Source organism: Grampus griseus (assembly GCF_964374135.1).
Source record: "Grampus griseus genome assembly, chromosome: 15".
In the NCBI taxonomy this organism is placed as follows: Eukaryota; Metazoa; Chordata; class Mammalia; order Artiodactyla; family Delphinidae; genus Grampus; species Grampus griseus.
Window position 1 is genome coordinate 33,906,426 of NC_139009.1, and position 25,532 is coordinate 33,931,957.

General features: G+C 45.4%; 1 protein-coding gene across 2 annotated transcripts; it reads right to left on the reverse strand.

Annotated features, from left to right (window-relative positions):
- Window positions 1–48: 48 nt before the first annotated feature.
- On the reverse strand, window positions 49–23,759 carry KCNG3 (potassium voltage-gated channel modifier subfamily G member 3; the record flags this gene model as incomplete). 2 transcript variants are annotated; one of them, XM_082671803.1, is made up of 2 exons in its annotated part: window positions 49–694; window positions 23,128–23,759. In XM_082671803.1, 2 exons carry the CDS (start codon window positions 23,757–23,759, stop codon window positions 49–51), a joined length of 1,278 nt encoding a protein of 425 aa, XP_082527929.1. The 2 variants fall into 2 exon arrangements, with proteins under 2 accessions (XP_082527929.1, XP_082527928.1); XM_082671802.1 differs by having other exon boundaries at window positions 23,095–23,759.
- Between the last annotated feature and the right edge of the window lie 1,773 nt (window positions 23,760–25,532).

The window sequence follows — 25,532 nt, forward strand, 5'->3', positions numbered from 1 at the left end:
CGTCAACTCGATCAAATGAAGTGTATGCAAGATTTGATTTGCAATGCGTTAATTTAGGAACTCAGCGGAGAGGCTCCTACTATATCTAGCTGATCTAAACTTGAGCTCATGATAACACTGCACGAAGCTATGGTAGATAAAAGTGATAGGTAATGCCAATAAGACGATTCCACTGACAACACAAACTCCTCCAAGAATTCTTCCAGGCATTGTGATAGGATACATATCTCCATAGCCAACTGTAGTCATAGAGATAATCACCCACCAGCAGGCAGCAGGGATGCTGGCGAAGTCCTTGTTGGATGTTTCCAGGTCCAACCCATGTTCAAGAAGCTGAGAAAGTGCACTAAAGATTGCCATGGCAACACAGATGAAGACAAGCAACATAACCATCTCTCGGTAACATCGTTTGAGAGTCAAACCAAGTGTCTGAAGACCAATGAAGTGACGGGCAAGCTTAATCACCCAAAAAATCCTCATCATCCTAAGCACCCTCAAGGTGACTCCAGCCCTCTGGAGTTGAGAGTTCTCGCCCGTAAATACTGTCATTAACACGGAGATGTAATACGGCGTGATTGCCAGTAAATCAATGATGTTCAGGGGTCTCTTGACAAACTCACACTTGTTTTTGGAGACGATGAACCTCACAATGCATTCTGCAGTGAACCAACCTATGCAGATAGCTTCAATTATCCTGTCAAGAGAACAAAAGAAGAATTGATCATTTTATTTTTAAGCATTTTAATAGCTCTCAGATTTCTTCAGATAGTACTACACTGACATACACATTCAGTTACCTTTCCAGAAAACATAAAAGAACAGACGGCATTACCAACATCATCAGACTCATCGGGATGCAACAGAACAACAAATACATCAACAAGTGAAAACTGAACTTGATGAAGTTCTTATTTATATATGGCATGTAATAGCATTGAAAGAAACATTTGTTTGCTTGTTGTCACTAATACTTAAAAAAAGAATCTCTCTCTTACTTGGTGGCTTGAAATTAACTTATACTCAGCTCGCCACACTATGAAATGTTATTCCATGAGGGCAGTGGTTCTCTACTGTGATGTAAGTTATTAGGTAGGTCAGAAGGACTTGGTTCCTACAGACAGTGGACACACCCAAGTTTTCAATGATTTACTTCTTGGTAAATAGGAATGAACTCAATATCATCTCCGAAAATGTTACTGTATTTTTTTTTTCCTACAGGCTGTGTGGGAGACACTGAATCTAAGCCTGCCTTTTGGGCTTTTCAGGAATGCCAGTGCCCTCACCAGAAGAGCACCAGGTCATGACCATCCTCATCACAAGCGTTACAGTGGAAAAAAGGCTGAGGAATCCTGCAGTGGAGCAAAACAATCACTAAGACCCAACAAGTTTGTTTGTTTGTTTTCCATAGCTATTTTGATTCAACATGTATCTTTAAAATACAGGGCCATGGACTTCCCTGGTGGCGCAGTGGTTAAGAATCCGCCTGTCAATGCAGGGGACACAGGTTTGAGCCCTGCTCCGGGAAGATCCCACATGCTGTGGAGCAACTAAGCCCGTGAGCCCCAACTACTGAGCCCGCATGCCACAACTACTGAAGCCCGAGAGCCTAGAGCCCGTGCTCCACAACAAGAGAAGCCACCGCAATGTGAAGCCCACACACCGCAGCGAAGAGTAGCCCCCGCTCGCCGCAACTAGAGAAAGCCCGTGCGCAGCAACGAAGACCCAACGCAGCCATAAATAAATAAATAAATAAAATATAGGGCCACATTTAACCTAGAGCAGTATTTACCAACCCTTCCATGTCACTGCACACGTTGAAAAGAATATTACCTACATAGCCTACTGGCGTCAAGGGGTAGCATTCCTGAAGTGGAAGCCACCAGCCTCGCCCCACACTCCCCAAGGCTGAGGAATTAAACCTCAGCACAGTGGTTAGGAAGCCCTGACCCAGAGTGAGAGGTAATGCTAAGGTAATTTTTAATTAAATTACACTTTTTTATTTGTAAATATTTTTATTTCAGTTATTTCATGCAGTAGCTTTAGAAAAGAAAATGCACTACAGTACATGTCTGTACAGTACAGTACAAATATGACTAATAAAATGTTTTAAACATGGCATTTAAAAAATTATAATTAAATTACATTTTAAAATTCAAATTTAAAGTTACTGTCCTTATACCATCATTCATTTTTCTCCACATAATTCTGTCTTACTATTGACCTAGACCCAAACATGAGAAGTATGATGGAGAGAGAAGAAAATGTAGCAGGTGGGATGGTAAGGTCTGTGGGGCAACATTTTGAAAAGAAGTACCCAAAGTGCATGGCACAGAACACAGATTGCACTGAATGCTTCTCAGGGAAATGAATAAATAAAATTAACCATGTTCCCCTACTATGGAGGTTCCTAGGGCCATAGAGATTAATTTGATTTATGTCTTGAATAGGTCGTACATTCACATGGTTTAAATTTCAAAGGTAAAAAAAAAGAGTACAGAAAGAAAATTCTCACTCTCACCCTATTCCCCAGTCACTTGGTACCCCAGTATTCACTCCAGTCCCAATTCCTCACTGGTCAGAAGGGCAAGAACCACTGACCAACAAGAAAGTGGTAACTTGAGTATATTAACTCCCTGTGGCTGCTGAAAAAATTACCACAGGGCTTCCTTGATGGCGCAGTGGTTGAGAGTCCGCCTGCCGACGCAGGGGACTTGGGTTCGTGCCCCCATCCGGGAGGATCCCACATGCCGCGGAGCGGCTGGGCCCGTGAGCCATGGCCGCTGAGCCTGCGCGTCCGGAGCCTGTGCTCCGCAACGGGAGAGGCCACAACAGTGAGAGGCCCGCGTACCGCAAAAACAAACAAACAAAACAACAACAACAAAAAAATTACCACAAACTTGGCGGCTTAAGACAACAGAAATTTATTTTTTCACATACCCAGAGGTCAGAAGTGCAAAATCATTATCATTGGGCCAAAATCAAGTGTTAGTAGGGCCCACTCCCTTCGGAGGCTCTAGGGGAGAATCCATTCCTTGCCTCTTCCAGCTCCTGGTTGGCATTCCTTGGCTTGAGGCCACATCACTCCTATCTCTGCCTCTGTGCTCACCATGTCAAATCTCCCTCTGCTTCCACCTTGTAAGGATACACATGATAGCATGCAGAGCCCCTGCGATAATCCAGGACAATCCTCCATCTCAAGATTCTTAATTTAATCATATCTGCAACATCCCGTTTGATATATAAGGTAATATCCACTGGTTCCCAAGGATTAGGACCTGATATCTTTTGTGGGGAGGGAGGGATTATTCTTCAGCCTACACACAAACTAAGCAAGAAGATACAGCCCACAGTGAAAGTAATCCAACCTATTGCCCAGTGAGGAAGATCAGCAGATGAGGTCACAGCTGCCCCTATTTCTTTCTCTATTGTATTACCTGCCGTTCTGCACAGAGACCCCATTACTCTGTGGTTGGCAGCAGCTTCTCTATCCCCACCAGGCTATCAGTAAAAGCTGCTGCCATAATGACCTCTATGAACCTGGAGGCTTAGAAAACTGGGAGGGTAATGAAACTTCGTAGATCTAGAAGATAGGAGACTGCATTTTTTCAATATTCAGTTTTAATAAACATATTAAAGGCATCCCTTCTCCCTGGTAATGCTCATCAAATACTCCATATGTTCCCCCATATTTCTAGCCCCTTGCAGTTAGGCAAGGTCACATGACCAGTTCTGATCTATGAGCTGTGGGCAAAATGACTACAGTTCTGGGCAGAGGCATGGAAGAGTAGGTGTGAATTCTCTTCCCTGCCACGGCAACCTGAAAGGCATGTGTCCTAAGTGGCTCCAAGATGGTGGGGTCCCTACCAGCTCAAGTCACTGAGTATGTGTTCAAAGAAAGACAGACATTCCCCATCCTGACTCTGATTGGACATGGGACATGGTATGTGAGCAACCAATAAATCCTTGTTGTGTTAAGCCACCAGAATTTCTAAGTTGGTTGCTATCCTAAGTAATAAACTGGTAAATTCAGTAAGTAATAAGATACACACTCAAAAAGGATTGCAAGAGCGCAAAGCAGTCACAGCAATAGTGTTCTCTGATCGGCTGTGGTTTTTATCAGTTCTCGAGCTAAAGTACTGTCTCTTCTCTAGCCAGACATGAGCAAGAGCACTAGACCTGATGCCGGGAGCCCTGCTGCTCTTCTCACTCTGATCTTCTAAGGGATCTCCCAGCAATAAAGTCCTAAGATCCTACTAAATTAAGAAGAGTAGGGGCTTCCCTGGTGGTGCAGTGATTGAGAATCCTCCTGCCAATGCAGGGGACACGGGTTCGAGCCCTGGTCCGGGAAGATCCCACATGCCGTGGAGCAACAAAGCCCGTGCGCCACAACTACTGAGCCCACGCCACGACTACTGAAGCCCGTGCGCCTAGAACCCGTGCTCCGCAACAAGAGAAGCCACCACAGTGAGAAGCCCGTGCACTGCAACGAAGAGCAGCCCCCGCTCTCCACAACTAGAGAAAGCCTGCGCACAGCAACGAAGACCCAACACAGCCAAAAGATTTTTTTAAATAAATTTATTTATTTATTTTTGGCTGCACTTCAGTAGTCGTGGGGCGGGCTCAGTAGTTGTGGCTCGCGGGCTCTAGAGCGCAGGCTCAGTAGCTGTGGTGCACGGGCTTAGCTGCTCCGCGGCATGTGGGCTCTTCCTGGACCAGAGATCAAACCCGTGTCCCCTGCATTGGCAGGCGGATTCTCAACCACTGAGCCACCAGGGAAGCCCAAGAAGAGTAAAAATTTTAATTGTGCCAAAAACACCAGAACATTTTCAGCTAATTACTTCCACCAGCAGCCAAATTGTTCAGATTAAAAAGGAGGAAATCCAAATGACACTAAATAATCTCTCAGTAAGGGAATTTCAAAGAGGTAAACCCATCTGTAATGAGGCCCATGGGGCTCCTCCTGCCCACCCCCCAAGTCAGACACAATTTATCCAGAATTCCATGCTAAGGAGATGAATAAGTGAGAAACCCCAGGCATCCCTCTTTCACCCAGGATTATGCCAAGGCATTCTCCAAAAACAAACACCACTAAGCCTGCCAAAACTCCCCATGTTTCCAAATGGCACTCTTGCCAGTGCCACCTCCAGCAACTGCTGGAAAACTTAAGCGCTGTGTTTTACTGAGCACTACAGCAAATGACTGGGCACTCCGAGGGCTACTTCTATAAAAAACAAACTGAGAAAAAGAACGGAAGAAGATACTGAGGATACCAGAATCCTTTGAAGCCCATTCTGATTTCTTTTGAGGCCCAAACAAATAGAAGCTCATGAATTCACAGCTAAATATATATATATATATGTATATATATATATATATATATATAGAGAGAGAGAGAGAGAGAGAGAGAGAGAGGGAGAGAGAGAGGGAGAGAGGCTTTCAGTTCAGCACTGTGCTAAGCACTTTGTAGACATCATCTCATTTAACCCTTTTCAAGAACTTTATGGAGTGTGTCCTTCCCCTAATATCCCCATTTTACAGATGACAAAACTGAGGCTGAAAAGTTAAACATCTCTTCTAAGATCACACAACTAAGAAACTGCAGTGGCATAGCTAATGAAACCTAGATCTATTGGGCTTTGAAGCACTAAGGAACATCTGAAAATGCTAATGATTTTTATGACAATGTTCATTGTTAATATTAAATTATATACGTCAATCTCTTGGTCTCCATGGTTGATGTATTAGAGCAGCATTTTTCACACTGCTGGTTCTTAGCCCATTAATGGATCAAAATTGATGGAGGGTTTTTTTTGGAAATTAAATAGAAATATTAGTGTGCATCAAAGTATAGTTTCATAAAACTTTTGTTTCAGTTACATATAGTTGTGTACTAAGTTACGATGTAAAATGTATTCCCTTCCGTAGGCACTGGAGGAGCTCAAAAATTGCTGGCAATCATCAGTCATTCTAATTCCCCTAACTGATCCGTCACGACAGAAGGCACTTCCGGCAATGACTCAGAGGTTTACAAACAGGCTCCACAGGAGAACAAATGCTTTTAGTGCTAACCATCCCCTCCTGCCTGCAAAAAAGACTAGGACAGGACATAAAAAGCCATTAACTATGTTGTATGAGGTGAAGATCAGTCTCCCTCTGGGTGCTAACTTCTCATCTTTTTCACTCAACATTTTATTGTGAAAAATTTCACACATGGAACAAATTAATTAATATTTTAAATATACTTGCTTATCACCTATTCACCCCTATATCCATCTATTAACCTTTCTTTCTTGGATGCATTTTAAAATAAATCCAGATATCGGTGCACTTCCATCTAAAAAATTCAGAGTGCATATTATTAACCAGAGTTCAATATTTGTTTCATTTTTTGAACTTTACATGCAATGGAATGCACAAACCTTATGTGCACACTCACTGAGGTCTGACAAATGTGTAACCTCTATAACTGAAACTCCTATCAAGACATAGAGCAATCACATCACCTGAGAGTTCCCTGCCTTATTCATCTTTGTATCTCCTGCCCTTACTTCCCATCAGACATACAAGTGCTCAACAGCTTTTTGTCCAGTACAATGTAGTGACTTTGACAGAACTTGAAGGACTGGAATGGCTCTTCTGGGAGCTTTAAGGGATAACTGAAGCCTGTCATCAAAAAATGGTGCTGAGGGGACTTCCTTGGTGGCACAGTGGTTAAGAATCCGCCTGCCAATGCGGGGGACACGGGTTCGATCCCTGGTCTGGGAAGATCCCACATGCCGTGGAGCAACTAAGCCCGTACACCACAACTACTGAGCCTGCGCTCTAGAGCCCGCGAGCCACAGCTACTGAAGCCCGTGCGCCTAGAGCCCGTGCTCTGCAACAAGAGAAGCCACCCAATGAGAAGCCCGCGCACCACACAAAGAGTAGCCCCCACTCGCCGCAACTACAGAAAGGCCCGTGCGCAGCAACAAAGACCCAACGCAGCCACAAAAAAAAAAAAAAAAAAGAATCTGCCTGTCAATGCAAGGGACATGGGTTCAAGCCCTGGTCCAGGAAGATCCCACACGCCGTGGAGCAACTAAGCCCGTGTGCCACAACTACTGAGCCTGCTCTCTAGAGACCGCAAGTCACAACTGCTGAGCCCACGTGCCATGACCCGTGCTCCGCAACAAGAGAAGCCACCACAAGGGGAAGCCTGCGCACCACGGCGAGGGGTGGTCCCCGCTCGCCACAACTAGAGAAAAGCCCAGGTGCAGCAACCAAGACCCAGTGCAGCCAAAAATAAATAAATAAAAAGAAATTTATTTTTCAAACAATCGTGCTGAATTGAGTTGGATCCTTACCTTACACCAAGTACAAAAGTTAACTCAACATGGATTAACTGCCTAAATGTAAGACCTAAAACAAGTTTTTTAAAAATTCCTAGAAGAAAACATAGGGGAAAAGCTTCATGACATTGAACTTGGCCACGATTTCTTGGCTATGACACCAAAAGAACAAACAACAAAAACAAAAATAGACAAGTAGGACTACATCGAACTTAAAAGTTTTTGTGCCTCAAAAGACACAATCAACAGAGTGAAAAGGCAAGCTACAGAATAGGGGAAAATATCTGCAAATCATATATCTGATAAGGGATTAATATCCAGAATACATATCGAACCCCTACAACTCAACAACAAAAGAATCAAATAGCCCAATTTAAAAATGAGCAAAGGACTTGCACAGACACTTCTCAAAGATGGTATACAAATGGCCGGCAAGCATTTGAAAAGATGCTCAACATCACTAATCATCTGAGAAATGCAATCAAAACCAATCCGAAGGTATCACCTCACACACATCAGAATACCTATTAGAAACAAAAACCAGAAAACAAGTATTAATGAGGACGTGGTGAAATTAAAATCTCTGTGTACTGTTGGTAGGATTGTAAAATAGTGCAGCAGCTGTGGAAAACAGTACGGAGGTTCCTCAAAAAATTAAAAACAGGGCTTCCCTGGTGGCTCAGTGGTTGAGAGTCCGCCTGCCGATGCAGGGGACACGGGTTTGTGCCCCGGCCCGGGAAGATCCCACGTGACGCGGAGCGGCTGGGCCCGTGAGCCATGGCCGCTGAGCCTGCGCGTCCGGAGCCCGTGCTCCGCAACGGGAGAGGCTGCAACAGTGAGAGGCCCGCGTATCGCAAAAAAAAAAAAAAAAAAAAAAAAAATTAAAAACAGAGCTTCCATATCATCCAGCAATCCCACTTCTTGTTATATATCCAAAAGAACTAAAAGCAGGGTGTTAAAGAGGTATTTACACACCTGTGTTCATAGCGGCACTATTCACAATAGCCAACAGGTGGAAGCAACCCAAATGTCCATTAATGAATGACTCTGTAAATAGAATGTGTCACAGTCTTACAATGGAATATTATTCAGCCTTACAAAGGAAGAAAATCCTGTCACATGCTAATAAATGGATGAACCTTCAGGACGTTATACTAAGTGAAAGATACCCAGGCTCACACACACACAAAGACAAAGACTGTATGATTCTACCTATAGGAGGTATCTAAAGCAGTCAAAATTCAGAGAAGCAGAAAATAGAATGGTGGTTACCAGGGGCTGAGGGAAGAGGAAAAGGACAAGTTGTTGTTTAACGGGTATCTCCCCTAATATCTCCATATTACAGATTACAAAACTGAAGTTAAAAAGTCAAACATCTTTTCCAAGATCACACAACTAAGAAATTGCAGTGGCACAGGTAATAAAACACGGATCTACTGGGCTTTGAAGCACTAAGGAACATCTGAAAATGCTAATGATTTTTATGACAATGTTAATTGTTACTATTAAATATGTCAATCTCTTAGTCTCCATGGTTTATGTGTTAGAGTAGCATTTTTCATACTGCTGGTTCTTAACACAGTTTCAGAATTGCAAGATGGTAAATTTTATGTTATGTATTTTTTACCCAAAATAAAAATACATACATGAAACTGTCCAACGAAGGGGAGAAGACAGGAGGCTCCTGAAGCAAGGAGCCCTTCTCCACTTGTAACTTGCTGTGAAACCACGGATAAGCTATTTAATCTCTCTTCCTGAATTTTCCTCAATGGTTAAATGATGAGAATAACAGTAAGACCTATCTCTCAGATTGTCTTAAGAATTAAATGAATTAATATGAAATAATGGTAAGTGCTCAATAAATCGTGTCTATAATTATCATTATTACAAACCATCTCTGGGCTTGTAGTCTTCCCTTCACACTCAAAAGGAGATCATGTCAGTGTTTTCCTGAGTGCAAGAGAAGGCAAGAATGAAATCTCCATCCTTTCATTCTCTCTTCTCCCAAGAATTCTGCCTATATTCTCACACACTGCTGGCTGTAGCATAAACCGGTACAACCACTTAAAAGAGCAATTGGCAGAACCTATCAAGCTTTATATTGCACGTGAAACCCAGCCACCTACTCCAGGAATTTATCCTACAAACACACTTGCATATTTACATAAGAATATGTACAATGAGATCCACTGTTTGTAATACCCAAGGATAAAAAAATATATAAACATCTCTCCAGAGGAGATTGATTACATAAATGTATTTCCTAAAGTTATTAGGTTGAACCATATGAAATTGACATTGGAAATTTTATGATTCTACCTTATGCCATGTAGCCACGAAAAAGAGTTAAGGTGCATTCCTGAGCTTTGATGTGAAACAGTCTTCAAGATGTACAGGTGCAGACCAGTACATATATTATGCTCTAATTGTGTGTGTGCGCGCGTGTGTGTGTGCGTGTGTGTCTGCGTATATTGGAAGGATATTTAAGAAACTGTTAATATCAGTTGCTGCCTCTAGGGAGGGAGCCTGACCGCAGGATGGAAACTCACGTTCTACTTTATTACCTTTTGTGCTGTTAAATGATTTACCATGTGCACATTTTTCCAATTAAGAAAAATTTTAAAGAAAAAGTGAAAAGCATGCCCAACTAGAAGAGCAATCACCATGATGAAGTTGTCAGTGGCTTGAATCAACCAGCACAGCCCCAGGAGTAGCACAAAAAGAAAAGTTGCACCCTTCCTACCCCAAGCTTTCAGGCTTGAACGTATGAGGCATTTCTAGCAGGGCTATACAGTGTGATGATACATGGTGTAATAAAAATCTCCAACAAACTACATCACCGTCCACCAAATTCTCTACAGTCTCTTTCATGTCCTTATAAAAGTTTTCTCCATAAGTTCAATGGGGGAAAAAGGCAGGAATCAAACAAAAAAAAACTTGATTTTTTTCTTATGTATTTTAATTACCTTACAGAAAGAAAAAATCCATACCACTCATATATTTTTATCTTGTACTCTAGATCAGTAATGAAAATAAACAAAAACATACATTAGGTACTTACTCAAGTACCAAGCATTTTTCTGTAAATGTATACATATTAATTCATTTAATTCTCACAACTGAATGCATAGTACGCAGAGAACAGGGATCCTCACTGGGCTGCCAAGTGAGATGTGCAGTGGAGAGAGGCGTGATTGTAGGATTTATGGCTGGAAGCCTTATGGCAACACTGAAGCCTTATGGCAAAGCTGACAGATTTTCAAAGTCAAGTTATAGCTTTAAAGGCAAAGGGAACCCCTTAAAGATTTGGCAACAGGTGGATTCATTTGTTGAATAAGCATTTCTTAAGAGGTTACCATGTGCTGGGCATATTGCCAGGCCTGTGAGCTGGGAAGAGGCCAAGTGTACTGTGGGAATATACAGCGGGCAGATGTTTATGGGCTGACTGGAGGGTGCGAACAATCAGGAGGCTGTGACACAGGCAAGAGAGATGGAGGGCCCAAGCTGGCAGATGACGGGAATGAAATGAAATGAAATAATGCAATGAAATGAAATGGGGGATAGATGGCAGAAGACTTCAACAAGACCCTGCCACTGGCTGGCTGTGAAGGGCACAAAGAGCTACAGCTGCAAGGATATGAGCAGACGGCCCAAGACTGAGCAGACCTTCAACACCATCCTGGACCTTGGAGAGATGTGTGGGTCGGAGGGAACCAGGCAGATGCCTCGAGGCAAGCGAAGTAAAGAAAACCACCCAGCAAAATCTTACTACAAGAGATGGCCGGGCTTCCCTGGTGGCACAGTGGTTAGGAGTCCGCCTGCCGATGCAGGGGACATGGGTTCGTGCCCCGGTCCGGGAGGATCCCAGATGCCGCGGAGCGGCTGGGCCCGTGAGCCATGGCCGCTGAGCCTGCGCGTCCGGAGCCTGTGCTCCGCAACGGGAGAGGCCACAACACTGAGAGGCCCGCATACCGCAAAAACAAAAACAAAAAAAACAAAAACAAACAAACAAAAAAGAGATGGACACTGTGAACCAGTCTCTTGATTTTCCTAACAGATGAAAAGACAGAAATCATCTTTCCAGAGCCAAATTATGAAAAGAATTTCATCAACACCATGCTTCAGTGTTTGTGTTCATTACCCTGTAATCGAGGACTTGGCTCTGGGCTGCCTCTGAAGAAACCATCCACATTTCTGTGTGTATCTCTACCAGATGCTCTCAAAGTCGGGGACACCAGGGCAGCTTTTCTTCACCAGATGCTGAGGAATGAGTTTTCAGTAAACCACCATGTTCTAGGTGAACCTACACATAACAAGTGGAGAGACCCAAAATCTGCGGTTCTGGTTCTCACTACTAAAAAACTTCCCAGAGATGAGAGCAACAGAAACCCAGACCCATCAAAACCTGCCCATCCAGGCCACCAGCGTTCTCCACTCCGGGTGGGCGCCCTTCATCCTGCAGGTACAATAATCTCCCCTAGCACCTTCACCTCCACTCCAAAGAGACACTAATCCATCTAAATAATGATGCAAGAAGATCAACTCACTGCAAGAATTGATCTGTTCCCAATCCATATACAACTACCCGATGGGTTCTACTCCTTCTTTTTTAAATTTCATTGGCAGTGCATTAGTAAAAGAATTTTTTAAAAAAGAAATGATATCAAGAGACCATCCTCCTCAGACATGATCATCTTATAAAAACTGATACCAATTCTTTTCTTTTTTTTTCTACTTTCTATTTTTTTACTTATTTTTTAACATTCTTTTTTTTTTTTTTTTGCGGTACGCGGGCCTCTCACCGTTGTGGCCTCTCCCGTTGCAGAGCACATGCTCTGGACGCGCAGGCTCAGCGGCCATGGCTCACAGGCCCAGCCGCTCCGCAGCATGTGGGATTTTCCCGGACCGGGGCACAAACCCGTGTCCCCTGCATCGGCAGGCGGACTCTCAACCACTGTGCCACCAGGGAAGCCCTGACATTCCTTTTTTAAATATTTTTTTCCATTATGGTTTATCACAGGATATTGAATATAATTCCCTGTGCTATATAGTAGGACCTTTTTGTTTATCCATCCTATATAAAATAGCTTACATCTGCTAATCCCAAGTCCTTTCCTCCCCCAATTCTTTTCTTTTTTTAAAAAATTATTTATTTATTTATTCATTTATTATTACTTTTGGGGGCTGTGTTGGGTCTTCGTTGTTGCATGCGGGGTTTCTCTAGTTGCAGCAAGCAGGGACTACTCTTCGTTGCAGTGCACGGGCTTCTCATTGCAGTGGCTTCTCTTGTTGCAGAGCACGGGCTCTAGGCACGTGGGCTTCAGTAGTTGTGGCATGTGGGCTCAGTAGTTGTGGCTCACGGGCTCTAGAGCACAGGCTCAGTAGTTGTGGCACACAGGTTTAGTTGCTCCGCAGCATGTGGGATCTTCCCGGACCGGGGCTCGAACCCGTGTCCCCTGCATTGGCAGGCGGATTCTTAACTACTGCACCACCAGGAAAGTCCCTAAAAACGGTTTTAAAAATGCAAAAACAATGCTATGTTTTATGTGTAAATACATATGTATGTACAAGCATATATTAAAAGTGTTTTTGATTTGCCCCTTTGCTTAGACCTGCTAGGCGTCCCTGCCTGGTGAGGAGGCTGAAGCCATGGAAGCCCCCGCATACTACACCTTGGAATAGCTGTCTTGGAGGAGGGCACATCCAGAGCCCCACATGCCACTGGGCCTGAACTGAGAACAAGCCTGGGCCTGGGCTCTGGATAACTTCCCTGCGCTGAGCCGCCCCTCCTGCCAAAGCCCCCAGTTCTGAGGGAACATGCACTACTGTGCATATGGGCTGCCACGTCACTCCTGCACCGGACATGCAGACGGTCCCCAGGTGGAGAGCGGCCAAAAACACTGGTGAGACCCGCACGTCCAACAGCCAGTGGCTAATCCAGGATGGAGCGACAGTCCCGTCAAGAAGAGGCCAAAGACAAACACCGCAGGGCACAATAGGGCCTGAATAGCCAGGAGATGCCAGCAGCAGCGGAGGCCAAAAAACACGCGGCCAGATCGCCTCCAAGTGCCCAGGCCGCTTCCCAACCCACACCCCGAAGCTGCGGAAACCCTGTAGAGGCTTGAAGCCCTGTGGAACTCGGCAACAAGAAGAATCATGGCCTTCTGCCTGGCCCACATCGCCCCTTCAACACATGCCCTGGCCTGGGGCCTGGGTCATCCCAGTGGAGGGCTCGTTATGCCTGTCTGGACTCCTCCCCTGGGCCCCACCTTGCTCTCGGATGAGCCTGGAAGACTGTGGGGCAGAACATTCCATATGTCCCTCCTTTCCTGGATTACTGACAGGTTTCTCAATTAGAAATCTCTCTTCAGGGAATCCATACTATCTTAAGGAACTTTTTTGTAGCTGTACTCAGAATTGTCATGTTTACGTTAATTCCAATTATGAGCAATGATTAAAACGCGCTTCCTTTTAAAAAAAAAGTGTGGGCTTCCCTGGTGGTGCAGTGGTTAAGAATCCACCTGTCAATGCAGGGGACACGGGTTCAAGCACTGGCCCGGGAAGATCCCACATGCCACGGAGCAACTAGGCCAGTGTGCTACAACTACTGAGCCTGCGCTCTAGATCCTGTGAGCCACAACTACTGAGCCCGCGTGCCACAACTGCTGAAGCCCGTGCCCCTATAGCCCATGCTCTGCAACAAGAGAAGCCACTGCAATGAGAAGCCCGTGCACCGCAATGAAGAGTAGCCCCCGCTCGCTGCAACTAGAGAAAGCTCCCGCGCAGCAATGAAGACCCAAAGCAGCCAAAAAATAAATTAATTTTTTAAAAAGTGTGTTTTTGTTTGTTTGTTTGTTTTGGCTGCACTCTGTGCATGCAGGATCTTAGTTCCCTGATCAGAGATCATACCCACACCCCTTGCATTGCGGGCAGAGTCTTAAGCACTGGACTGCCAGGGAATTCCCTAAAAGTGTTTTTAAATGCATAAAATAATAACACCAAAGTCAGGAAAGTGGCTATATCTGTGGAAAAGGAAGTGATTTCAATGGGGAAAAGGCACCTAGTAGACTTCAACTGTACTTTTTATGTTTTATTTCTTAAGATGGGTGGTAGGTACACAGGTGCTCGATGTACTATAATCTATACTTTTTTACATGCCTGAAAGACTTTATGATGGTTTTATGCACAACTTCTTCTTCTGCCTTCGTAAAACATGTATTTCCTTTATTTCACAGATCGATTTGTTCTGCTTTTTAAGTTTCTGGTAATTGTATTCAAAGAAAACAAATTTTGATTGGCATAAAGAAATCACATTTTTTAAAAATGCTTGAAGTTTGCTTTATTTTCAATAGTCTCCTAAGTTAAAAATAATTCTTTAGAGCATTTGCTGTAGAAATGTTAAAGCACCAACATCCACCATTTAAATAAATTATACGGATTAAATGAGAAATAGGGACAATTTGTTTTAAAAGCCCATTGTATAAGGTACTGTTTTTTTTGTTTGTTTATAAATTTATGTATTTATTTTGAGTTGCGTTGGGTCTTCGTTCCTGTGCGCAGGCTTTCTCTAGTTGCAGCGAGCGGGGGCTACTCTTTCGTTGTGGTGCGCAGGCTTCTCATTGCGGTGGCTTCTCTTGTTGAGGATCACGGGGCTCTAGGCATGCAGGCTTCAGTAGTTGTGGCATGCGGGCTTCAGTAGTTATGGCTCATGGGCTTAGTTGCTCCGCAGCATGTGGGATCTTCCTGGATCGGGGATCAAACCCATGTCCCCTGTGTTGGCAGGCGGATTCTTAACCACAGCACCAGCTATTATAATAGTCCCCAGCTATTTTTCCACTTTGGAATTTATCCAACATATGCACTTATACCAATTTGCAAAGAAACATGAAAAAGACTGTGTTCTGCACTCCTGTTTGCATTTTTGAAAAACTACAGTCGAGCTAACCATTCCACAGCAGAGTAGAGCAGGGACCTGGGAATCAAATGCCAGGTCACGACTTAACCACTATGTGAGTCTGACATCCTACTTAATCTATCTAAATCTCAGTCATAAAATGGGGATAAGAATGGTGCTACCTTGTAGGATTATTATGAGGCTTAGATGATAAAATAATTATAAAACTTTAACAAGTGACTAGCACATTATAAGTATTCAATAAATACTGACTATTACAGCCATTACTATAATTGATAGGACAGACACTTGTAAATGAACTGTGGCCCATCTATACAATGGAATACTACACAAATTTTAAAAAGAAGGAGGAAGATTTATATTAACTGATGTGGAAAGAGTTCCTAGATGTTAAGTGAAAAAAGCAAATTGCTAAACAAGATTATAGAATGATCCCAGTTATAAATTTCAAAGACACCTGTAAGGGGGCTTCCCTGGTGGTGCAGTGGTTAAGAATCCACCTACTAGGGCTTCCCTGGTGGCGCAGTGGTTGAGAGTCCGCCTGCCGATGCAGGGGACATGGGTTTGTGCCCCGGTCCAGGAAGATCCCACATGCCACGGAGTGGCTGGGCCCGTGAGCCATGGCCGCTGGGCCTGCGCTCCGCAACGGGAGAGGCCACCGCAGTGAGAGGCCCGCGTACTGCAAAAAAAAAAAAAAAAAAAAAAAGAATTCACCTGCCAATGCAGAGGACATGGGTTCAAGCCCTGGCCCGGGAAGATCCCACATGCCACAGAGCAACTAAGTCCGTGCGACACAACTACTGAGCCTGCACTACTGAAGCCGTGTGCCTAGAGCCCGTGCTCCACAACAAGAGAAGCCACTACAATGAGAAGCCTGCGCACTGCAACAAAGAGTAGCCCCCGCTTGCTGCAACCAAAGAAAGCCCGTGCACAGCAACAAAGACCCAACGCAGCCAAAAAATAAAATAAAAAATAAATAAATTTATTAAAAAAATAAAAAGACACCTGTAGGGACTTCCCTGGTGATGCATGGATAAGACTCCATGCTCCCAATGCAGGGGGCCCAGGTTTGATCCCTGGTCAGGGAACTAGATCCCACATGCATGCCGCAACTAAGAGTTTGCATGCCACAACTAAGGAGCCCACCTGCTGCAACAAAGACCCGGTGCAGTCAAATAAATAAATATATATATAAATAAATAAGAGACATGTGTATAATATGCATATATAATTATGTGGATAGTGGATATACACATATATACACTCATATATATGTAGTGTGTATATTTGTATATATGCAAAGAAAATTTCTGGAAGAATACTCAGAAACTGGGTAATAGGATGCAGGAGAAAGAGGCATGTTTACTCTTTACTCTGTAACACTTAGAACCGTACTTTTTTCCAATGAGCAAAGTTTTCATTTGGAAAAAAAAAAAGAATAATGTTTAAAATAACTTGCTTACCAAAAGGGAGAAAAAAAGCACTTTGATTAAAGAAAAGGTATTAAAAGGAAGTTTCCACTGAATTCTAAAATTGGCAGCAGATAGAAAAACCCTGTACACATATTAAAAGAAACAGTCCACTGTGAAAGAACAGACTTTAACTGAGGTTCTGGGTTATGTTCAATCCTATCAGAGATCTATTAATTACTGGTTTCCGAAAATATCCACCTTATCTGCAAAGTAAAAGCACTGAGACTTTCATCTTCAGTTTCAAATACTGCTTTTTATTTTTAAAGTACTTTAAAAAACCTATTGAATTTACATAATATTGACCTAAAAGGCAACAGAAATAATACAGTTGAGTTTTAAATTTCTATCACCTGCTGTTTCATTTTTATTTCATTTTTTAAACTTGGGCTTAAAATAACACCTAAAGAAATTTAAATATCTTTACATCTCAAAGTCTCACAACACAAAGCAACTTTTAGAAATAATTTCTAAAGAACAGATTAAAATTACAGCAAGGCTTTGCATGCTAAAGAGATTTAAAACTCAAAAGAGAACACTGCTGGGCTTCCCTGGTGGTGCAGTTGTTAAGAATCTACCTGCCAATGCAGGGGACATGGGTTCAAGCCCTGGTCCGGGAAGATCCTACATGCCGCGGAGCAACTAAGGCCGTGTGCCACAACTACTGAGCCTGCGGTCTAGAGCCTGTGAGCCACAACAATTGAGCCCACCCGCTGCAACTACTGAAGCCCACACACCTAGCCCATGCTCCACAACAAGAGAAGCCACCGCAGTGAGAAGTCCATGCACCACAACGAAGAGTATCCCCTGCTCGCCACAACTAGAGAAAGCCCGCGCGCAGCAAGACCCGACACAGCCAAAAATAAAATTAATTAACTAATTAATTTTTAAAAGTTTAAAAAAAAGAGAGAACACTGCTGCTGAGAAAACTGAGGGACCAAAAAGTAAAAGGCACAACTTATTTATATATGGTCCATGTTTTATTTTTTTAAATTTATTTATTTATTATTTTTTTAAACCCAAGCCCCCTGCATTGGGAGCACAGAGGCTTTTTTTAATTTTATTTTATTTATTTATTTTTTAAAAAAATATTTATTTTATTTTTGGCTGCGTTGGGTCTTCGTTTCTGTGCACAGGCGTTCTCTAGTTGCAGTGAGCAGGGGCTTCTCGTGGCAGTGGCTTCTCTTGTTGTGGAGCACGGGCTCTAGGCACGCGGCTTTCAGTAGTTGTGGCACTTGGGCTCAGTAGTTGTGGCTCGCAGGCTCTAGAGTGCAGGCTCAGTAGTTGTGGCACACGTGCTTAGTTGCTCCGCGGCATGTGGGATCTTCCCGGACCAGGGCTCGAACCCGTGTCCCCTGCATTGGCAGGCGGATGCTTAACCACTGTGCCTCGAGGGAAGTCCCTGTAGTTTTCTTTGAATGGGGTCCTAAATTAGAGAACAAAATATTTGCAATTTATGTCATTAACAAAGAGCTAATTTCTTAATTCTTTCTAAAAATCGCCAACTAAGAAAGTCATCGCCAAAATTTACACAGCTCACTGAAAAGTAAAATAAGTGAGTCCTAAGTATATGTAAAGATGCACATTTTTACTCAAGGCAAAAATAAATTAAAACTGGGCTTCCCTGGTGGCGCAGTGGTTGAGAGTCCGTCTGCCGATGCAGGGGACACGGGTTTGTGCTCCGGTCCTGGAAGATCCCACATGCCGCGGAGCTGCTGGGCCCGTGAGCCATGGCCGCTGAGCCTGCGCGTCTGGAGCCTGTGCTCCGCAAGGGGAGAGGCCACATTAGTGAGAGGCCCCGCGAACCACAAAAATAAATAAATAAATAAAATAAAATAAATTAAAACTACTAGACACCATTTTTCACCTTCCAGCATGATAAAAAATCAAAAGTATAAGTATGTTATAAGTCATAATTCTAGTTATTACTTTAAAATGTGTATCTCAGAAATAACTAAAAAAAAAAAATCAAAAGTCTAATAACGCTTTGTAGGGTATGAAAAAACATGGTCTCTCACACACTGCTGGTGGGAGTATAAATTGATACAACTTTTTGCAGAGCAATTTGGAATTATCTATGAAAATGACAAGTACAAAATATGGAGTAGATAACCAGCAAGGACCTACTGTAGCATAAGGAACTATATTCAATATCTTGTAATAACTACAAAGGAAAAGAATCTAAAAAAGAATACATACATATGTTACTGAATCACTTTGCTGTATACCTGAAACTAACACAACATTCTAAATCAATTATATTTCAATAAAAATTTTAAAAATTATATATATATAATTTTTTAAAAGGCAAGTACAAATGTCCTTTGACCCAATGACTTACTTTCAGGCATTTATCCTATGGATATACTTTCATGAAAGCAAAATAATGTACATGTACAAGGATATTCACTACAGCATTCCCTACAGACAAGAAACAATGTTAAGTGTCCAGAAATTATAGGACATTCATAGAATGGAACGTCATGCAGCTGCATAAAAGAACTAAGCAGTTCTTGGGATTTTCTGTTGTTGTTTTTTGGCTGCGCAGAGTGGTTTACCGGGTCTTAGTTCCCGGATCTTAGCTCCCCACCAGGGATTGAACCCACCCTGGCAGTGAAAGGGTCAGGTCTTAACCACTGGACCGCCAGGGAAGTCCCCAAACCATATATTCTTATCTTTATCCCTTTTGCACAGTAAGTACTTGATAAATAATGACTCCCTGACTTAACAGACTTTTTTCTCATTCTAGCACAGGATCCCATTCTCCTCAACTAAGAGTTCTACCGCCTGAATGCCTCAGCCTTAACCCACAGAGCTCTTCAATCTATGCAAGAGAAGATACATTCCTGGAAGGTTATATTTTGAAATGTAGATAAACAATAGATATTTATTGTGCCTGAATAATAGTTTTTTCTAAAAGATGCTATCATAATAAATAGTACAATATAAGAGAATTTAGATGCCTTCTAGGGCTTTTCATCTCATCTAGTTTGGTGGCTAAGACATGGTTATATAAAAAAATAACCACCATGCTAGGAAGGATATTACAGCTGCCAAATGAGTCACACAAGTAAGCAGTCTCTCAAGAAACTCAGGAGGAAATATCACATCTACTAGGGTAGTCAGGAAACGCTTCAAAAGGGAAACAGAATCAGAGTTGGGCTTGATGGATGATCTAAAAGGGACTGACTGCACAGTAAGGGACATCCAGGTGGTTCAGGAGCAAGTGAACAGGCTGGTCTGGACAAATGGAGCCTGCAGGTGGCAGGGAGTGCTCCTAGATCCTGGAAATCCACTTACTCAGTCCCTGAGCCTGTATCCTTCCAATGCCCTGGATTTATTTTGATTCTTCCTACTATCTCCCAGAGTTGTCATTTCATCTCCATTCTCACCAACCTGAAAGCAATCCAAGCTCTCATTCCCTCCCTCTGCAAAAATTTCCAAATTAATCCTCCTATTTCCAGTCTCCACCATTTCCAATTTATGGTGTACAACTCATGACATTTGTTACCTTATACTCATGATCCACTCACCCCAAACCTGCCAACAGCTAACCACTGCCTGCAAAATAAAATTATTCTCCCTCTCATTCCAGACCTTCTAACATTGCCCTGTCTCCATCTCTCACTCCATCACTGGACTCACACTCCCTAAACGTAATATACAAATGTCATGCCTAGGCCCTAGATGTTCCTATTACCCGGAAAATCTCCGTATTTTGTTCCCAGGTGGGGTACACATGGTTGTACAGGTTTCAAACACTGTAGTTTACATAAATGATACCACCTGCCAGTGTTGGGCAGTGCACAACCTCTGCAACCTTCCAAAGACAGCTTGTTTCCATCCTCTTCCACCTTGAGACCTTCCCAGAACAGCTCAACCCAATTGTTGATCAATTGTGCCTCTGATTCCTACATCAATTGCCAGCTTGACACGGTTTCCTCACCCAAAAATGTTACAATATTTGGAATACCGAGAGTACCTTGAACACAGTGGATACTCAAAAGATGCTTGCAAATTACAGTGGGTAAGTCAACAAAGGCAGATTGTGGTTAACGGGCAAAAAGCCTTGGGGAGGGACTTCCCTGGTGGCCCAGTGGTTAAGAATCTGCCTGCCAATGCAGGGGACACGGGTTCGAGCCCTGGTCCACATGCCACGGAGCAACTAAGCCTGGGCGCCACAACTGCTGAGCCTGTGCTCTAGAGCCCGCAAGCCACAACTACTGAAGCCTGCATGCCTAGAGCCCGTGCTCCGCAACAACAGAAGCCGCCGCAATGAGAAGCCCGCGCACCACAAAAAAGAGTAAACACCGCTGGCCGCAACTAGAGAAAGCCTGAGTGCAGCAATGTAGACCCAATGCAGCCAAAAATAAATAAATTAAATTAAAAAAAAATTTTTTAAAAGCCTTGGGGAATTCCCTGGCGTCCAGTGGTTAGGACTCCACACTCTCACTGCCAAGGGCCAGCATTCGATCCCTGGTCAGGGAACTAAAAATCCCATAAGCCACGCAGCGCGGCTAAACAAAACAAGACAAAACAAAACAAACCAAAGGTAAAGAGCCTTGAAGGCCAAGAGAGAAGTTCCGACTTCATTTGGGAGATGATCAGAATATGATCAGAAAGATGTTTTAGGAAGAAAGCCTAATTTCAGCAACCACAAGCAAACAGGGTTTGAGACACTATTCTCAAAGTACCACCTTAGTTGTCTGTTGGAGGGGGCCTGTGGGAGGCTCCCTCTGCAATGTGCAGCCTCCTCAAGTCATTCAGTCATCCCTCAGTTTATCTGTTTGGGATTACAGATAATGGTTTTCATATACCTACACTCAGAGTGAAGCTTAAAACTGGGCCATTAAGCCAAGAAAAACATGTCTCTGCCTGAAATATCTGCGTATCTAGGAAACAGTTCTGACGTGAATAATTATATACATACATAAAATACATATACACAAATTAAACATTTATCTTCTTCCTTCTTTTGCAGTCTTCCTCTTTTCCATCTGTCTCTTCCCTTTTTGGTTTCTTTCTCTCTTTCCCCCTAAAATTATTATTCATGTCTCTCATTTCTTTCATAAGTACATAAATTAATTTCATTGTACTGATGGAGTACCAAATAAGTAATTCTTATCTGTAAATTGAAAACTCAGAAACTAATACATTAAACAAAATGAGTTTTCTAATTAATTTCCTTTCAAAGCATGTGTCTTAGATTTCATGTCAAGATAGCATATCAGTAATGGACTCCATGGTCCCAGATAGTTTATTTACTTCCTAAATTTAAATAAAAATCTTTACTCTCCAAAGGAAGAATATTATGTGGAAGTAATCCACTCCAGTATCAGGGCACATAGCACCAGTGGAACCATGCACATGTCTATCAGGAAAAGATTACCAGGCAAGCAACCAAGTTTTTAAAATGAATGGAGAGTAAATCTTAAAAGAAGATCCAAGGTAAAACACATGATACAATTTTGTGTTTGTGCCCAAAGAGGCTGTCTCCCTTGAAAGCCCAACTTTACTGTTTATTCCTCCCACCAAATATGCAAAATAAACTCACTAGTACTAAAAACAGAAGTATGCTATCACTACTGAAAGGTAAGCACTATCAAAGGAAAGATCAAAATATTTTCCTTTCATCCTACTAAAGTGAAAAGAAAAACCATTAAATACTGGATACTGTTTCTGAACTTAGGGCAGTTTCCCATGGTTTTTTCCCTCCCCAGCCTGAAGATCTTCCGGAAGTTACAGTGTGAATCTGGTAACAAACGGTGGACAGGTGCTTTGCTAACTCCATACTTGGTAGGAAAAGAAGAGGAAAAGGGCACGGACAACCATTATTTAGAGTCTATCGCTAAATTAATCTCCTTTATAAAAATTCCATTACAACTAATGTTATGCAGAGTATATAGAGTGTGTGGGCAGTGTACAGCAGACCACACCATGATAACAAGACTTCATCTTTTCAAACACCATCAGAAATTGGCAAATAATTCAAACTGCTCTTAGCCCAAGGTTAAATTGTTGAATACTAACGATAAAAGTTTAGAGAAATCTAATTAACCGGTTGCTAATTTGCTCAAAAGTAAACTACAAACATGGGAGGCTTGTTCATCTCTATCTGCGTCTCCCCAAGGCTGGCGATTCGCCCTCAGGAGGGGCGTCTAGTGGGCGTACCAGAGCCGGCTAGAGCTGGGGAAAGCGGGGTGGGGTGGGGGGTAGTGAGGACGAACCCACCCCTTGGCTCGCCGCGCCTGTGGCCGCGCTCGGCCCAGAACCCGGCCTGGCTTGGCCTCCCGGAGGCAAACAGGACGGAGACTGGACCGACGGACGGGACGGACAGACTCGACAGGACGGACAGGACGGGCAAAGAAGCAGTGCGTCCTACCCGGAGGGCTCCCTCCCAGGGCCGGCGGAGTACCTGCTCCGGTCATCCAGGCTGCGGTTGTCGGCCGCCGCGGCGCGCCAGTCGGGCAGTGTGCTGGCGCACAGCACCACCATGGACACGATCACGAACACCACTGACACGCTGGCCAGGATCTGCGCGGCCAGGGACGACGTGGGCTCCTCGAAGGTCCGCCGCATGCGCTCCAGCCAGCGCCGGGAGGGAGCCGCCTCGGCACCGCCGGGTCGCGCCTCGTCGCGGCCCAGCGCGCCCGGCTCTTCGGCCGTGTAGAAGGTGTAGGTGTCGGACATGCGGTCGTCGAGGCGGCGCTGGCAGCAGTACTCGAGGTGCGCGCCCTCCAGGCCCCAGTAGATCATCTCATTGTAGAAGGAGAGCTCGCACATCCGCGGCGCGAAGCGCAGCTTGCCGTGGCCGCGCACGTATAGCAGGATGAAGCCGAAGGCCTCCGAGTGCCGGTCAAAGAAGTACTCGTTGCGCTCGCGGTCGTAGTCGTCGCACACCTCGAGCACGTCGCGCTCCGAGCGACAGCCGTGCAGCCGGCTCACGCGGCGCAGCGGGAAGTCCTTCAGTAGCTCCCGGGATAGCGAGTACCGGGCGCCGCCCACGTTCAGCACCACCGAGGCCGCCCCGCTGCGCCTGTAGGTCATGGCTGGCAGCCCAGAGGCCCCGAAGCCCGACGGCGCCGCCGCCGCCCCCCCGGCCGCCGCGCGGGGCCTGCCTGCCGTTGGCCGACCGGGGAGCGCGCCGTCGGGCCCCGCAGGCTGTCCCGCCGGCTCTCCCTCCGTGCTCCGCTGCTGCCCTTCGCTGGCCCGGGAGCCCCTCGGCTCTAGCCTCTTCGGCAGTCCGGTGTGGCTGCTAGCGACGCTCCCTCAGCACGGCAGTACCTGTAGGTGGCCGGGGAGTCCCCTCTGGCGCCAGCGCTGCGCCCCACGGGCCGAGAACGAAGCTGCCAGCGCCGCCGCCCCTCGCGTCTGAGGAAACCCCCTCCGAGGCCGGGGTGCCCTTTCAAGGCGGCGGCGCTTTCCCCCCTGGGGGGCGTGCGTGCCGAGAGGAGGCGCTGGCGCTGGATGTCTCCGTGTCCCTGGCGCTCCCTCCGGCCGCGGCTCCAGCTAGCGCCCCGCCACCGTCCAGAGGCAAGAGGTAAAGTGAGCAGGTTCGGAGGCGGCGAAGAGCCGGCTCCGAGAGGCGGGGGCGGGGCCTCCTCGCGGTTCCCCCTCCTTGCCTCCTGGCTCCGCTCTGCTCACCTCCCTCCACGCGCCGCCCTCCTCTTCCCATCCGCGCCCTCACCTCGCTCGGGCTGGGATTCCCCGGCGCCCCTCCCTGGACCTCGGGCTCCCCGCCTCGTGACGCCGTCCTCCCCCTCCGCTCCCGCCCCCAGTGGCCAGGAGGGGTCTGCGGAGCAGGGATGCGCTGAACCTGGAGCCCCGGGTGGAAGGGGTAGCAAAGCCCCGCGGCCGGGGTCTCGGCTCCAGCGTCCCGCCCCGGACCATCGGGATGACTTGGGGAGTCTCCAAGGGCCCTTTTAACGGCCCCCAAAGGGAGGCGACAGGAAGGTAAGGAGGAGTGAGGACTGGGGTGCGGGATATGAGGGGCGGGGACAGACGGCGTTGGGAGAGCTTTTTTCTTCTAGAAGCTATTCGGAGCCCAGCTCGGTTTCTGAGACCGCCCCAAAGGATTTCTCAGACAAGGCACCCCAGCAATTCTTTTCTTGCCGACTTTGTTCTTCCTCTCCCGGCGCGGAGACTTACGTACCGCGTGCTCCGAAGGCGGCCACACATCCCAGCACCCAGTCTCGGTGCCGCCTTCCCGCCTGCCCTGTCTCGGAGGGGAGCGGCTCGAGCCCCCGCTTTCTGGGGCGCGGGTCCTAAAAGAGCGCCGAAGTGTAGCGCCGCTGGACCCTCTCGTGACGCTTCCTGCGGAGTGGCGTGAAAGTCTGGGGAGAATTGCCTTGCCACTGGCAAGAACAGAATTTCGCATTGCCTTCGTCTGCCTCCTCCTTTTCATAATGTCTTGATTTCCCCCATGCACCTCCTAGTCGGCTGCAGCACCGGCCCTCGGAGCTTGAAGAGCCCTTTAAGGCTCTGCAGAGCGAATTGCCCTGGGCACTGCTCGATGCTCTGGGAATGGGCTCCATTTGGAAGGGATTATTTTAAATTGCTCCCAGCAATTCACACGGCACCCGATACAGGCAGCCCTGCCCGCGCAGTACCCGCCAGAGGCGAAACAGGTGAGTTGTAAGGCAAGCTATGTTAAATGTGAAACAAGTACTGGAAGAAAAAATAAGAGTGGGGTGGGATGGAGTGGATGCGGTCTTCTGACCTCAGAGTAAACCCAGCTGGTTACTTGAGAAAGGTTTTACTTTGCCCTTCACTTTTCATAATTTCGTAGGATTGTCCCCTGCCCACTAGAGGTCACCATCA